The sequence below is a fragment of the Canis lupus genome, chromosome 5, assembly GCF_048164855.1.
Source record: "Canis lupus baileyi chromosome 5, mCanLup2.hap1, whole genome shotgun sequence".
NCBI lineage: Eukaryota > Metazoa > Chordata > Mammalia > Carnivora > Canidae > Canis > Canis lupus.
In genome coordinates this window covers 72,186,654-72,200,468 of record NC_132842.1, presented here as the reverse complement: position 1 = coordinate 72,200,468, position 13,815 = coordinate 72,186,654, and the positions used below count along the sequence as shown (strand labels likewise).

At 39.1% G+C, this 13,815-nt stretch overlaps 1 protein-coding gene across 31 annotated transcripts in view; it reads left to right on the top strand.

Moving 5' to 3' along the window:
• EPB41 (erythrocyte membrane protein band 4.1) overlaps positions 1-13,815 on the top strand; it is a 198,063-nt gene that overhangs the window by 175,757 nt on the left and 8,491 nt on the right. For 23 of the 31 annotated variants that reach the window (XM_072827516.1, XM_072827514.1, XM_072827510.1 and 20 more), the window contains one exon: positions 7,862-7,990. The exons of 1 other annotated variant lie outside the window; for it this stretch is intronic. In XM_072827516.1, the coding sequence (XP_072683617.1) occupies positions 7,862-7,990 (129 nt within the window). Of the gene's footprint in view, positions 1-6,225; positions 6,329-7,861; positions 7,991-13,815 lie in introns of those variants that run through there. 7 more of the 31 variants (XR_012031626.1, XR_012031625.1, XR_012031624.1 and 4 more) reach the window with 2 other exon arrangements.

Sequence of the window (13,815 nt, the reverse complement as noted above, 5' to 3'; positions counted from 1 at the left end):
ACCGCTGTGCCACCGGGGCTGCCCTGATGAGCACTTTATAAATTGTTTACCAGACTCTTCAAGTTTTGTAGATCAGTCATTTACTTATGAAACCAGATACAAAAGCTTGCATGAGAAAATAATTAAATAACATTTTTATTTTTTTATTTTTTAAATAACATTTTTAATAACAAAAGTAATGCATATTATTTTAGAAAAGTTAGGAAATACAGAAAAACACAAAGAAAGAAATTAAATTATTTGCAATTCTTGGGGCCCCCATGGCTGCTCAGTCGGTAGAACTTTCAACTCTTGAGCTCGGGGTCATGAGTTCGAGCCCCACATTAGGCATAGAACTTACTTTAAAAAATTATTTGCAATTCTACTACTACTACTGATATTTTAGTATGCCTTGAAGTCTTATCATGTGTGTAGTAATACACATAGGAAAATAAAAATTTTAAATGGATAAGAAAGAAAACATAGCATGTTACCAGGGAGAAGGTTTAGTCTTTGAAGTTAGCTTTTTCTTTTCCTTTTTCCCTCATGCCAACATTTTAATTATGGTCCTGAGGTGAAAGTAGTTCCCTGAAGTCACATGGCAAGTTGGGAGTGATAATGCTGTTCTTCTCTTGATCCTTATCTGTGTACCCAGGATTTTATTTTATTTTATTTTATTTTATTTTTGTTTTTTGTTTTTTGTTTTTTTATTTTTTATTGGTGTTCAATTTACTAACATACAGAATAACCCCCAGTGCCCGTCACCCATTCACTCCCACCCCCCGCCCTACCCAGGATTTTAATACATAGAAAGATAAAGTGAGACAACAGCAGGTTTTTTTCTTCCTTCTAATACAGACAGGAATTGCTTTTCTTTTGTCACCCAGAGGTAAAATCAGTCTTCACTAAAGAAGGAAATAGGCAATCAAATGTGTGTGGGAAAAATTACTACCTGGCCCCTCCAGGAAAAAAAAAAAAAAATTGTATGTTTTTTTTCTTATGTGGCAAAATTTTAGGAAGGTTTTCAGGATTTATTTTCTTTGTCATGCTTATTGGATAAGATAGTCTTGTAAACATAACTATGGTTCTTTCATTGGTCTAATGTATAAATACCTTGCTTCAAAAATAACCTGAACAGAAAAAGATTGTGGATTGCATTTAATGTAGAGGCAACAAAATAAAGCAGCCACTTCCTGCCCTTAATGATGTCTGGAATCTTTAAATCAAGGGAGCAGTAATTTATAACTCACGGGAGCACATACCTGCACAGGGTTTGGTGATCCTGAGACATAATCCTTCTATGATAAATACTTTTCAAAAGAAAACCTCTAATTTAGAAAACAACAACAACAACAACAAAAACCTTTGTTTTTTTTTTTACCCCAAAGATAATAGTGAATTACCATACTTAGCAGGAACCATTCACTTTTTAAATAAAACTGAAATTTTTCCAATAGTGTTCTCAATTAAATATTTGTCTAACATTCTTGCTTCTCCTGTACTTGAAACCAACTAGATAGCCTGGCTGGACTTCGTACAGGCAGCTGGTCTTATTCTTGTAGCATCTTTCTTCTAAATCCCCCATCAGTCTAGATAAGCAATGGCTGAATTAACACCTTTGAATCACATTAAGTTTCAATTTTGTCAGTTACTGTGGAGGTTCAGACACAGTCCTATATTTGTTCATACACTGAGAAGATTCCTTCAAAGTTTCCAGGCCAATTTGGTATATGCTGTTGTGCAGAATCTTATATAATCCACTAGCCCTTGCTGATGGTCATAGCTAAAGGCACAACACTGTCAGTTAACATTCCTCACTTACGTTGTATGCCAAAGTTTGGTAGTCATGTCATGGAAGTTTTATATCTTCTTTTTGCTTCAATCTTTTCTTCTGGCTTTTCAGCCTTCTCCTTGTTTTTAAAAGTATGGTGTTGGACACTGAAATCAGACTCTGCTAAGAGGACTTTGGGCAGTTTGGTACTTCTCAATTCAGACTCTAAGAGGACTTTGGACAGTCTTGGTACTTCTCAAAAGTATAGTCATGTTTGGTGTACCTTCTTTTGAACATAATAGGACATGTCCTCTGGTCTTACTTGAAATATTTTGTTGTCATGGAAGAAATAGATTTTAGAACTAGAAACCAACTTAGTTTTACACCCTATCTACATCACTTAGCTAGGTCTGAGTTGCTTAATCTCTGTTTCTTCATCTATAAAATACAGAGTGACTACTTCATAGTGAGATTGTGAAAAATTAAGTGAGAAAACACATTAAAGCGACTAGTGTACTACCTGGCATGTTGTGAACACGAATAACATCAGTTTTCCTCTTATTTTGCTGATGTAGGAAATAGAATGCTGGACGAGACCGTGGGTCTGATCAAGTGGGCCACTTTCTATGTACTTTCTTTTTTTTTTTTTTTTTTTTAGAGAATGTGTGGGAAAGGCAGCAGGAGAGGGAGAGAATCTTTTTTTGTTGTTTGTTTTTTGTTTTTATTGAAGTTCAATTTGCCAAAAAATAGTGTAACACCCAGTGCTCATCCCATTAGGTGCCCTCCTCAGTGCCCATCACCCAGTTACCCTAACCCCCCTGCCCATCTCTCCTTACACAACTCTTTGTTCGTTTCCCAGAGTTAGGAGTCTCTCATGGTTTCAGAGAGGGAGAGAATCTTAAGCAGGCGCCACACCTAGCCCAAAGTGTGGCTCGAACTCACAACCCAATGATCATGACCTGAGCCAAAATCCAGAGTCAGATGCTTAACCGACTGAACCATCCAGGCACTCCCACGTTTTAGGTTCTGTCTAAGCATGCCTTTTCAGTTTTTGAATAGCACAAGATCAAGCAGAAGTTCTCAAGTTACCTGGATTTATTGAATATACTTTCAGCAAGTTTTTACTGAACATCTATTATGTGCCAAAAACTGTACTAGAGAGATACAGAGCTAACTAACATAGGAAGTCCTTATCTCCACCCCGCCCCATCCTCCAAGGAACTCACAGTCTAATAAGAAAGACAGATTACTAAATCAGCAGTGACAAGGTGCAATAGGAACTAAAGAGGAATAGCATCTGCATACTTTAGGCAGTTAGGGGAAAACTTCCAGAACTGACACTTGAGCTGAGGATGGACTTCCAGGCAAAAGAAACAATGTTGACAATATTTACAAAGGTGGGGGGGGTGGTTCGCAAAGAGATCTATGCTCTGTTCTAGGAACTGCAAATAGTCTTGAATTAATGGAAAGAAGGGTGTCTGTGGAGGTATGACAGGGTGAAGCTGGAGAGATAGGAGTCAGATTTTAAAGTATTTTCTTTTTTTTTTTTTTTTTAAGTATTTTCTATGTCTTACTAAAGGGTCTGAACTTTAACCAGAGGCAGTGAAGAACCACTGAAGGGTTTTAAGCTGCAAAATGAAGTTCACAGTGTTTCATTTTAGAAATACAAATTCTTTAGCAGCAGAGTAGAGGATGTGTTCAAAGAAGGTTTGAGATGAGAAAGAAGGAAAGAAAGAAGCAAGAAAGAAAAACTGTTTAGGGCATTAGTAGTAAGCTAAGTGAGGCATTACAATAGCCTAAATGAAGACAGTAAAGGTGGGAATAGAAACAAACACAGATAGGGGCACTTGGGTGACTCAGTCAGTGGAGTGTCTGCTTTAAGCACAGGTCATGATCCTGGGTTCCTGGGATCCAGCCCTGAATCGGCTCCCTGCTCAGTGAGGAGTCTGCTTCTCCCTCTCTGTCTCCTCCCCTCTGCTCGTGCTCTATCTCTGTCTCTCAAACGAATAACTAAAATTTAAAAAAAAAAAAGAAAGAAAGAAAAAATGGAATAGAATGGAAATGACTTGATGCAGTTTACGGGGGTTGGTGGGTGACTATAAGGAAGGCATTGAAGGTGATTTCAGGATTCTGGCATGGAAGACTGGATGGATAATGGTGCCACTTACCAATATAACAGAAATGATGGAGGAAGTTGGGGTGGCAGGTCTAGGCAGCCACAGAGATGAGTTTAGTGTGGGGCATATTGCATTCCATATGGCTGGGAAGATGTCCAGTAAGTAGTTGGCTTTGTCCAGATCTGGACAACAGAGCCAACTGGGGAGGTTCATTTGACCATATGTGAGAATGCTCTAAGTGGTAATCTAACCCAGCTGTTATTAATTTTCCTTTTATTGCCAATGACTAACACATTTTAACTGATCAGTAAATATTTGTTGAATTGATATTACTCTGGCTGCAGCTTTTATCTGTGGTCTCCACCATACATGCTTTGGAAAAAAAAAAAAAAAGATTGCTCGATCTAATTTTACTCAACAGTAGGCAATTTTGGGCCAGGTGTTGCTGGCCTAAGCAATGTTCAGTTCACAAATGGCTTCTTGATGACAGACCACCATGTATCACTTGAGCAGACTGGTCTAAAATTGGCTCGAACTGGATTGTCTTAGGTATTTTCCTGGTTATAAATCAGCCTTCTCAATTGTGACAAAATTGTTTGGAAAAGCTGTGAAGTTTTTCTCCATGTGAGTGGGTTTGGATATGCTATTCACAGTGCTAGAGCTAGCATATAGCAATTTGAAAAAGTCTATTTGTTTATTACCAGCTAATCTATTTTTGGACAGCTCTAACAGCTTGTCTGACTCAAAAGAAATGGTGAGAAAAGTGCCCTAGAAAGTAATAGTGTGTAAATAATAACAACTAATTTATTCTAGTAAGTAAGGCCCTGGCATATTATAGGTGCTCAGAATGTTGGTTGAATTAAGTGACTCTATATGGTACTTGAGAATTTACAAAGTGCTTTCACATGTATTATTATATTTGATCTTCAGAACCCCATGAGTCAAACCAGGTATTATTCTCATTTTAAATATGAGGAAATTCATATACCCTTAGCAAGAATATTTTATGTACCTCTGATTCGTCTGCATACAGAAACAGTTTCTGTTGTCCTCTCAATTGCATTTTTCATGCAGTATGTAATATTCATATTCAGTCCTGCCTGGTCTGAATTCAGCTTGTACCACTCTGAGATGCTCTTGAGTTGACAGCTTCAAGATGGCTTAGAAGTAAAGTTGGCCTGAAGTTCTTGAGTGCAGTGCGTCTTTTCTCACCTTAATAGGTCACTGGTTTATATTTATCACCATGTAGGTTGGTTTACAAGTTAAAGAGAAGCAGTGATTTTTAAAAAAAATAGAATGCATAGAATGTGATTTGAGTACTAACGTGTGTGAGCTGATCCAGGCATGTGTCACTGGTTCCAGGAATCCCTTTTTAAAAGAGTCCTTTCCTAGGTGGTATGTACTATGGGAAGTTGATATTTACCAAAATTCCAGGCCTACATGGCTTTCTGGTGAGCACAGGTACATGGTTACTTTTCCTGACATTTGGCTTCAGTCAGACTGTGAGTTTTTCATATGGCTCATATTCTTTTTTTACTCACATGAATTCCTTCTCTTCTACCTATAGTATCTCCCCCTTTAAACTTTAAGATTACATACATCCATGGTGATGTTATCTTGTCATCCACAATCTCTTGGAAGTCCTGTTTTTCCTATGGTGTGAGGCACTTGGCCTAGGACGGAACTGTTTCTAGGACTTACTTCTTAGGGGTCAGACATAGGTCATTCATCTATGAAGAAATCTATCTCAGCTGCTGGCTCACTTTTATTATATACCTCAGTACTTTTGATATTTAATTGCATGACAATGACTGGATTAAGTCTTTTCTGGAAGTATTCAGTATTTTAATCCCTACCATCCAAAGTCAAGATTTAAGTTCTCCATTAGAGGCTAGTGTGATGATATTTATGGCTTGGAGATATGAAACGTTTTTCATCCTGATCAGGCTCCCAGTGAATATGTTTTGATTGGCTGATAAATTGCATTGTTCCCTGTGCATAGTAATGAGTTAGGTATTTAGGAATGGCAAAGTAACTCTTTTAAGTATGAAGAATATGTGTTATCCAGGGAAGATCATAGTAACACAAAGTGCTTGGTATTGTGTGAGGCTTATCAAAATTATTTCTCAAGTTAACAGGGTTATAGAAATATGACCAAAATGAGGTCGGAACTGCTTAAGCACTAATATAGTGAACAGCAGTTCTTCCTTTCAACTACCTTAGGAGCTAAGTTTCTTGGTTTATATTAGTACTAATATTTTTGAGACCTCTTAAAAATCATTGTTGATTCTCAGAGTTTACTATACTCCCCACTTATTCCTAATCTTCTTGCTTTTGTATGTGTTCATTCATTTGTAGAATATGAATGGCATTCTCACAGAGGAGGTGGCTGCCGTGACAAAGGGGCCATCTACCAACCCTGACTCTGAATGGGATGGTCCCAAGCATTCAGTAATCTCTAGTAAGAGCCAAATAACCACCCTGTCGGAGTCTCCACAAAGCTTTGAGTTTGGCTCCCTCTCCATAAGCAGCAAGGAGACAGAAGAGAAGGAGCAGGGGGCAGCTGGCTATCTTGATATTAAGGAAATGCCAAGAGGCTCAAGTGGGGAATGTATAGGAGTGGAGGAACAGGCCAGTGCCTTAAAGTTCTCAGTATCACCAGCTTCCTCTCAGCGACAACTTGGTGAAAAAAAGGCAGAGAGTAGTGAAGAACATGTTACACCAGGAGAGCCACTTGGAAAGCAAAATGGATCATTTCTTGACTCTCATGTGGGTAACCAGTTCCCCACCCTCATTCGAAGTTTCCAGGTAGTAACCGATTCAATGATGCAGGTCTAATGATTCACTTTGGGAGAGGGCCAGAATCCGCTCTGTGGAGGAGGTGGTGGTGGTGGTGAAGGCAGTGGCCTCTCTGCTTTTTTCAGAATCAAAAGTCGAAGCCCTTGATTACTACAAATAAATTTATTCAGAGGAATTAACTCCATGGCTAGAAATGTTTTCTCCCCTGATGACTTAAAACTCTTGAGGGTAAATTCCAGCTATTTATCTCTATGAAGCTGGTTTAAGTGGGTTTCTCTTTTCCTTGCTCAAGTATGAGCTATATAAAGAAGCGAGTTTCTGAGACTCTTATGATGAACAGCCATTAGTGTTCTGAGGCCATGCCAAAAAAATTCAAATACTCTTCATTAAAAGAGGGACTGATTGAAAACTGATTTCTTTTTTGAGATTTCAGACCCCAAATAATTATTTATGTATTGCCGCCACATAGTACAGCCCACCACTCCCACTGACCCCACTCATAAGGGCGTCCATGCTCACAGGCACTAATCTATGCTAAGGTGGATGGCCACTTTATCACAATCAAATGGTAGTATTAGGGTGATCTGTAGTCTTTGGCAAGGTGAACTGATGGACAAGAAGTCTTTGATACTCCACTAATGTTCATTCTTCTGAAATTCTGAGATTAATCAGCAGGTGGTGGTAGAAATGATGATTTTCTTTCCAGTTTTCCAAATATTGTTCCTTCTCAATAAATTCAAAGTGAATGTCTGACATTGATTTGAAAGAAGTTAATAAATTCCAGGATAAAGCAATCCAATGCTATTGCTGTTTCATGTACTACCATTTGTAGTTAGTGGAGGAAATGTGACTAATTTTCTTAATTATAATGGCACAGTCACAAGGACAAACAAAAGTGACTGTTATTTGGCAAACAATTTTATATTCAAATACTGAAGGTCAGTCTAAAGTGTTTTGTATATTACAGCTTTCCATTAAGCATATGAAAATGATTACAGTAATGCTGTTTTTTAATATCCCTCATGATTTGACACTTTGTCAAGGCTACTTTGGAATAGTGTCCAAGTCTTGGGCAGAGGTTGAGCTAGCTCTTTGCTTGACTAGAGCTATCACTTTGATCAGATCAATGTCAGAAGATTAGTTCTCCACAGCCTTCAGGAGACTCTGGTAACTTTGTTTCTTTACTGCTTCACAGCCTCCCCTGGTGAAGACTCAAACCGTCACCATCTCAGATACTGCCAACTCGGTGAAGAGTGAAATCCCAACCAAAGATGTCCCTATTGTTCACACTGAAACCAAGACCATCACTTATGAGGCTGCCCAGGTGGGACATGATATGATGTTTCAGAAGCAAAGACTGGAGTAAACACAATAAAGAACCTTCTTTCTCAATCATTTGCTACAGATAATGCCAGGCTTTTCTGGGTTAATTCCTTTTAGAAGAGATTACTGATCTTAGATATCATATACCCTAAGGATGATCTAAGGATGTCCCAAAGTACTTCATTAAAAGAAAAGTTGTCTTGCATCTGATTTCTTATATCCACCCAATTCAGTTAGGGAAGGCAGTCTAGTGTAATGGTCAGCACATGGGCTTTGGGTCACACAAACCTGAGTTCAGGTTCTGGCTCCTCCACTTAGTCCAATTACTACAAGTAACTGAACGTCTCTGAGCTTTGATTGCCTGCCACCCCCCTCCACTCCCCACCCATGATGTTATTATCTGCCTCATGATTTTATTTTTTATTTCTTAAAAGATTTTATTAGAGAGCATGAGCTGGGGGAGGGGCAGAGGGAGAGGGAGAAGCAGACTTCCCGCTGAGCAGAGAGCCTGACACCAGGCTCCATCCTAGGACCCTAGGGTCATGACCTGAGCCTGAGCTGAAGGCAGACACTTTGACTGACTGAGCCACCCAGGCACCCATGCCTCATTATTTTATTTTGAAGATTATGTAAGATATGACACTGTATGGACTTGAATTAAGCATCATGTGTGAAAGTATAAATAAATAAATAACAGCTGCAATATAATTTATGGGGCACCTGGAGGACTCTGTCAGAGGAACATGCAACTCTTGATCTTGGGATTGTGAGATCAAGCCCCACATTGGGTGTAGAGATTACTTAAAAATCAAATCTTTAAAATATTATTATTATTATTTGTTACAATTAAATTTAAAATCACACAAGAGGGGCGCCTGAGTGGGTTAGTTGGTTAAGCATCTGCCTTCAGCTCAGGTCATGATCACAAGGCCCTGGGATCAAGTCCTGCATCCGGCTCTTTGCTCAGCAGGGAGTCTGCTTCTCCCTCTGCCCCTCCCTCCTGCTCGTGCTCTCTCTCTCAAATAAGTAAATAAAATCTTAAAAAAAAAAAAAAATCACACAAGGGGCACCTGGCTGGCTCAGTTGGTTAAGTATCTGCCTTCGGCTTGGGTCATGATCTAGGGTCCTGGGATTAAGCCCCCATATTGGCTCCCTGCTGCTCAGCAGAGAATATGCTTCTCCCTTTGCCCCTCCCCCTGCTTATGTACACGCTCTCTCTCTGTCTCAAAATATATAAATAGATATTTTAAAAAAATAAAAAAAACTCACACAAGAATTTAAGTATTTAAATTTTTGTTTAAATAAAAATTTTGTTTACTTTTAGTAAAATTTCTCCATTGTTGGTAATTTGGATGAGCTGAGTTGCTTTATGTTGAATTTTTTTTCCTTTTTTTATTCACAGAAGCCAAAAGGTAGAAAAAGTTTTCCTTCTATTAACTGATAAACAAATATAAACAGATATTTGTTGAGCATTTATGTATTAGGCCAAAGCAATGTACAAAGTAGACAGAGGCCCTAGTCACTGGAACTTACGTTATAGTTAGGAGAAACAGATAAAACATATAAACAAGTTACAAATTTCAGACATGATAAGTGCTATAAAGAAATTAAATAGGATAAAGAGTTAGAGAATATGAGATTATATGAAAGGTTGTTCCTCTGAGGCTGGCATAGTCAGGAAAATCCTCTGAGGAGGCCACATTTTGGCTGAAGCCTGCATGACAGGAACAAGGTGGCCATGTGAAGCTCTGACTGAGTGATTTCACCTAAATCTTTGCAGCTAATCCTCACACCATGAACTGGAGGAGATATCCCTTTCAGGAAACAGTGTCACTTGCCAATTAAAAGCACGTGCTTTGCAATTAGACAGATGGAAATTGTATCCTAGCTCAACTACATGCTAGTTGGATAACTTTAAACAAATCGCTAATCTCTCCCTCTCTCTGTTTCTTTGGCTGTCAGATGGGGCTAGTCTCACCTTCCATTGCAAGATTTGGAGGAGGATTAAATGAAACGATGTCTGTACAGTGTTTGGTGTGTTCGTGGATGCTCAGTCACTGTTAGTATGCATCCGTCTTGCTTGTGTCTATAGTGTGGAATTGGGTAAATAATGAGAGATTGTTTAAAGTGTTTTAGCAGGGGTGATAAAGCAGCATCATTGAAGCAGTGATTTTTGGAAGATGATTACTAAGGCTGTGTGCTAAATATTTTAAAGTAGGGGGATGCCTGGAGACAGGGATATGACTAGAGCAGGTCTGGAGAGATGCTTATAAAGAACTGAAGTGTAGCTGGAGGAAATGAGAAGAAAGAGCTGTGTCAAGAGAGCCAGAAATGAATGAATAGGACTTGACAGTACAGGGGGTTGAAGGAAGGAAGGAATAGGAAATTACTTTAAGATTGTGCACATCATTAACCAGAGGATGTAAGAATTACTTTCATAAGGTAGAAAACTCTTTAAATTGTGACTGCCATGGAAACAACCTAACTAGCCATCAGTAGGGAACAGGTTAAAGAAATTATAGTATATCCAATTAATATAATTCTGTGCAGCTATTTATTTATTTTTTTAAATTTTTATTTATTTATGATAGTCACACACAGAGAGAGAGAGAGAGGCAGAGACATAGGCAGAAGGAGAAGCAGGCTCCATGCACTGGGAGCCCGACGTGGGATTCGATCCCGGGTCTCCAGGATCGCGCCCTGGGCCAAAGGCAGGCGCCAAACCGCTGCGCCACCCAGGGATCCCTCTGTGCAGCTATTTAAAAACACTTCTGAGGCAGCCTGGGTGGCTCAGCAGTTGAGCGCTGTCTTCGGCCCATGGCGTGATCCTGGAGACCCGGGATTGAGTCCCACGTTGGCTCCCTGCATGGAGCCTGCTTCTCCCTCTGCCTGTGTCTCTGCCTCTCTCTGTGTTTCTCCCATGAATAAATAATCTTTAAAAAATAAATAAATAGGGCAGCCTGGGTGGCTCAGTGGTTTAGCACTGCCTTCAGCCCAGAGCATGATCCTGGAGACCCAGGATCGAGTCCCACATTGGGCTCCCTGCATGGAACCTGCTTCTGCCTCTGCCTGTGTCTCTGCCTCTGTGTGTGTGTGTGTGTGTGTGTGTGTGTGTGTGTCTCATGAATAAATAAATAAAATATTTTTAAAATAAATAAAAACACTTCTGATAGGAATAACCTATGTGATAAATTAATAGATAAAAAAAGCATGGTGGGTGGCACCTGCGTGGCACAGTAGGTTAAGCATCCAACTGTTGGTTCCAGCTCAGGTTGTGATCTCAGGGTGTGAAATTGAGCCCCGTGTCAGGCTCTGTACTCAGTGGGGAGTCTGCTTGAGATTTTTTTCCCTCTCCCTCTACCCCTTCCCCACCTACCCTCTTTAAAATAATAAATCTTTAAAAAAAATCCATGGTGGAATATGGTATAAATCATATGCTGTTTATAGGAGGGAAAGAAGAGGGTTGTATATGAATATATTATCCCTGAATGGGTACTCAAAAAATCCCAAAACAAAACAAAAAGCAGGGGTGGCCTCTAATGAAGGGGACTGGGACTACAGGACTGTGGTTAGGAGTGGGAGACTGACATTTCACCGTATTCCGTTTTGAAGCGAATTTTGTAGCATACGCATGAAAATTGTTAGGTCCAGCCTGCCCACAAAAGCCCACATGGTTTGAGTGTAGTCCCTATAAGAACAGGAAAAGGAGGCAGCTATTTTAAAATATACTCATGTGTAAGAGAAGTGTAGAGCCAGCATGATGTGCTAGATAAAGCATGTGGGCTTTGGAGTTAGACTTGGATCTTAATTCCAACACTTGCTAGTTTTGTGACCCTTGGCAAATTACTTATACTTTTCAAGCCTTAGCTTTCTCTTCTAAAAAATGCCTTTATAAGTTTATTCAGATCAAGGTAATGATAGCTATATTATATTGTTACATTTCTATCTTTATTTAATTTTAACCAGGCTTAAGATAGTCATTCAAAATACAAATACTTATTCATGCTAAACAGTGGAGTATAGTGGGGAAAGTACTGACTTTGGAATCAAATTTCTTAGGTTCACACCTGCTACATCACTTATGTATGTAGTCAAGTTACTCAATCACTGCGTGCCTCATTTTCCTCATTTGTAAAATGGGGCTAGTAATAGTTCCACCTCATAGGGTTATTGCAAGGAATAAATTAATGTGCATTTCAAATTAAGTTGTCACTACCATGGAAACAACCTAAATGGCCATCAATAGGAAACAGGTTAAATAAATTGTGGTACATCCAATTAAGGTAATTCTATATGGCTATTAAAAGCCTCTGAAGGGAATGATGTACATGATAAACGGGCAAATGAAAAAGCATAGTGCAAAGAAAAAAAAAAGCATAGTGTAATATGGTGTAAATAATATGTAGAAAATGTGCCTGGCAAATAATAAACACCAGGTAATTATTTGCTATTGTTGTTATTTATGTACTATATTTTTGCTTTAGTTTTTATTATCTTGCCAAACAAGTTAGCCCAGGATTTAATTGGAGAAAAAAAAAAACTTTTAATTATTCTACAATTCCCACACTTTGGGGAACATGGTGAGAAGAGAGCCAGAACAGGATTTTACTGCTTATGTATATGTGCATGTGTGCATGCTTGAGGCAAAGCCTGTCTGTATACAGGGATGGGCACAGATTTTAAGTATTCAATTTGATTGATTTTGACAAATGTATATACCTGTGTAATCAAGACACATTTGAGATATAGAACGTTTCCATTGCTCCTGAAACTTTCTTCATAGACTATTCTAGTTGCTCCTAGCCCCTCTAGGCAGCCACTGCTTTGATTTCTGTAACCATAGCTTAGTTTTGCCTCTTTTTGGACTCCATATAAAGAGAAGTGCACAGTAGTACACTTTTGTGTCTGAACATGTTTTTTTAGGTTCATCAAAGTTGTAAAAATCTGTAGTTTCCTGTTTTTTATTGTTGAGTAGTATCCTATGAGTGTACCACAATTTGTTTATCCTTTCCTTTGTTGATGGACATTTAAGTTGATTCCAGTTTGGAGCATATGTGAATAAAGCTGCTGTGAACAGTCATGTGCAAGTCATTGTGTAGACATATGTTTTCACTTATCTTGGGTAAACACCTAAGAGTGGAATTGCTGGATCATAGGATAAATGGATGTTTAACTTTATAAACAACTGTCAAAGCCACAGCACCATTTTGAGGAAACATTGGTTACAAGGTCAGTGAAAAGAGTCCACATGTGGGAAGAGTATAAGTCAGAAATCATAACAATGTCTCCTCCATCTTTCACTTCTTCAGAGACAGAAAGCAGGGAATAAGGGAGTCGGTGGGAGGTAAGAAAATATGATAGTGTCACTGATTTATTAGAGTGGAGCTTTTTTTTTTAAGATTTTATTTATTTATTTATTTATTTATTTATTTTTAAGATTTTATTTATTTATTCATGAGAGACACAAAGAGAGAGAGGCAGAGACACAGGCAGAGGGAGAAGCAGGCTCTATGCAGGGAGCCCAATGTGGGGCTCGATCCTGAGTCTCCAGGATCAGGCCCTGGGCTGAAGGCGGCGCTAAACAGCTGAGCCACTGGGGTTGCCCTTATTTATTTATTCATGAGAGACAGAGAGAGAAGCAGAGAGAGAAGCAGGCTCCATGTAGGAAGCCCAGTGTGGGACTTGAACACGGGAATCCGGGATCGTACCCCCAGCCAAAGGCAGGTGCTCAACCACTGAGCCACTCTGGCTTCCTGAGGTAGAGCTCTTCAAAAAGGTTTAGCCCTCCTGGCATGCAAATTTTTATTCTTATGATAATGTAGAAAG